At 48.7% G+C, this 2500-nt stretch overlaps 1 protein-coding gene across 10 annotated transcripts in view; it reads left to right on the top strand.

The window, feature by feature from the left end:
- The window catches only part of ebf3a (EBF transcription factor 3a), a 59285-nt gene that overhangs the window by 41280 nt on the left and 15505 nt on the right, over positions 1-2500 (top strand). For 5 of the 10 annotated variants that reach the window (XM_069663964.1, XM_069663967.1, XM_069663965.1 and 2 more), the window contains 2 exons: positions 1042-1172; positions 2006-2132. In XM_069663964.1, coding sequence (XP_069520065.1) covers positions 1042-1172; positions 2006-2132 — 258 coding nt within the window. Of the gene's footprint in view, positions 1-1017; positions 1173-2005; positions 2133-2500 lie in introns of all 10 variants that reach the window. The other 5 variants (XM_069663966.1, XM_069663962.1, XM_069663963.1 and 2 more) reach the window with 2 other exon arrangements.

The raw sequence follows: 2500 nt of genomic DNA, 5'->3' as shown, positions 1-2500 counted from the left end.
AAGCTCCACACACTGACGTGTTCAACAGCAGAACAGCTTCTTGTGCGGGTGCGGGATCCTTGCTGTGTTTTCAGTAAGTTAAGTGTGTGTTTGGGTTAGCGGAAGTGGCTACGGCCGCTTCACTCGCCGATCTCTACTGCGCAGACTCTGGCTCCGTATGACGTCACCATCATAAGATGGCAGCGCCTGTCAGGGGGGCTGTCTTGGCATCAATTACGTACAATGGGAGCAGATGGAGACGCGTTGTCCATCTATATATACAGTCAAAAATAATAATAAAAAATAGCCCCGTGATGGCGCTGCCATCTTGAGATGATGACGTCATTTGGAGCCAGAGTCTGCGCAGTAGAGATCGGCGGGTGGAGCCGCTGTAGCCACTTCCTCTTACCAAAACACACACTTAACTAACTGATAAAAAAGCTCCACACACTGACGTGTTCAACAGCAGAACAGCTTCTTGTGTTGGTCTGAGGGTCACAGGTATGGACACTTTAACTTCAGTCATGAGGCCACACCCCCTTTTGACAGCAGTTGTCAGAAAAATGAACACTGTGACATAAATCAGCAGGATAAGAACTAACTATAATGACAGAAACATGTTGGAGAAAAATGTATCGGGCGTGTGTTTTGATTTTACAGTTTGACTCATGTCCCATCTGTTAACATGGAGGAGGCGGGCTTTATGAGCTATACTGCAGCCAGCCAGCAGGGGGCGACAGAGAGGGTTTGGCGTCACTTTTAGCGAGCAGTCATGTCGGCCATCTTTTTATACAGTCTGTGGTACTAACACACCCACACGGTAGAAATTCAGTTTCCATTACCGAAAGGGGACGAGCGATGAAAACTGACTCGGGTTCATTTACATTCTGTTTGAATGTTGATTGACGAACATCGTCCCTCTTCTTCAAATAAACTATTAAATGAAATGATTTATATTCTGATGTCACCAAGATGTAGCTTTAATGAGGCTAACGTAACAAGATGCTAACATTTATGTATATTTACCTGCCTCTCTCTCTCTCTCTGTCTCTCGTCCAGCAGCCACTCCCTGTATCAAAGCGATCAGTCCCAGTGAGGGCTGGACGACGGGTGGAGCGACCGTCATCCTGATTGGAGATAACTTCTTTGACGGCCTGCAGGTTGTGTTCGGCACTATGCTGGTGTGGAGCGAGGTAACCCACACACCTGATCACCTGATCAAACCTTTGAACTCGTCATGGCGTGCCGTTACCAAACATGGAACTGTTGATATTGTTGTGGATGTTTGTGTGTTTTGAACAGTGCACATGTTAAATGTCACTTCCTGTGAGCGCTGTGTAGGGCACAGAGGGTTAATGGTTGGTCAATTCAGTGAGGTTTGACTCACAAGGTGTCCCGCCTGTTACCAGTAGGTGGCGCTATGACAGAGACACAGGAGTCACATGCAGATGTGTTAAAGCCAGGACTGGCAGAGTAAACGCTTCCTGTCTTCCTGTCGTGTGCCTCCATGTTTTCATCTCGACAGTCTTTAATGAGCCGCGAGTCTCTGACGAGTCTGTTCAAGTAAGACGCTGAGAATGGTGAAGAAACACACACCACAATTTCAGAATAAATTCAAGATGGCCGACTTCCTGTTGGGTCTTTGGTTTGACTTCCACCAGCACCTTCAGGCTGTGACATCACTTTAAAGAGACGGCAGTCAGTGCTCAGGCCCTAATAACCAGTACTGTCTCACTGCCTGTCTCTCTCTTTCTGTCTCACTGCCTGTCTCTCTCTCTCTGTCTCTCTCTTTCTGTCTCACTGCCTGTCTCTCTCTCTCTGTCTCTCTCTTTCTGTCTCACTGCCTGTCTCTCTCTCTCTCTGTCTCTCTCTTTCTGTCTCACTGCCTGTCTCTCTCTCTCTCTGTCTCTCTCTTTCTGTCTCACTGCCTGTCTCTCTCTCTCTGTCTCTCTCTTTCTGTCTCACTGCCTGTCTCTCTCTCTCTGTCTCTCTTTTTCTGTCGCACTGCCTGTCTCTCTCTCTGCAGCTGATCACCCCTCACGCAATCCGGGTTCAGACTCCTCCCCGTCACATCCCCGGGGTCGTGGAGGTCACTCTGTCCTACAAGTCCAAACAGTTCTGTAAAGGAGCTCCGGGTCGCTTCGTCTACACAGGTAACACACACACACGCACACACACATACACACACACACACACACACACACACAACCACAGATAGCAGATATATGAGGGGGAGATATCTCCTCCCTCCTTGTCTGCTCCCTCTCTGTCTCCTTCCTCCTTGTCTCCTCCCTCTCTGTGTCCTTCCTCCTTGTCTCCTCCCTCCTTGTCTCCTCCCTCCTTCTGGAGTCGATCAGTGGAGGTGTTTCATTTCACACTGCTGTCACAGTAATTACACACATTTAAATCCCATTACCCCCCCCCCCCACACACACACACGGTCCTGTACATGTCAGTATGTTGTCATCAGTCACATGACCTTCATACAGCAGCTGCTTTCACACCTCAGTGCTTCGTCCTC

Source organism: Semicossyphus pulcher, unplaced genomic scaffold (genome assembly GCF_022749685.1).
Source record: "Semicossyphus pulcher isolate SPU_LCO1_2020_fin unplaced genomic scaffold, fSemPul1.0.p SCAF_16, whole genome shotgun sequence".
NCBI lineage: Eukaryota > Metazoa > Chordata > Actinopteri > Labriformes > Labridae > Semicossyphus > Semicossyphus pulcher.
Note: the sequence above shows the minus strand (reverse complement) of the source record. Positions and strands in the feature narration are given on the sequence as shown.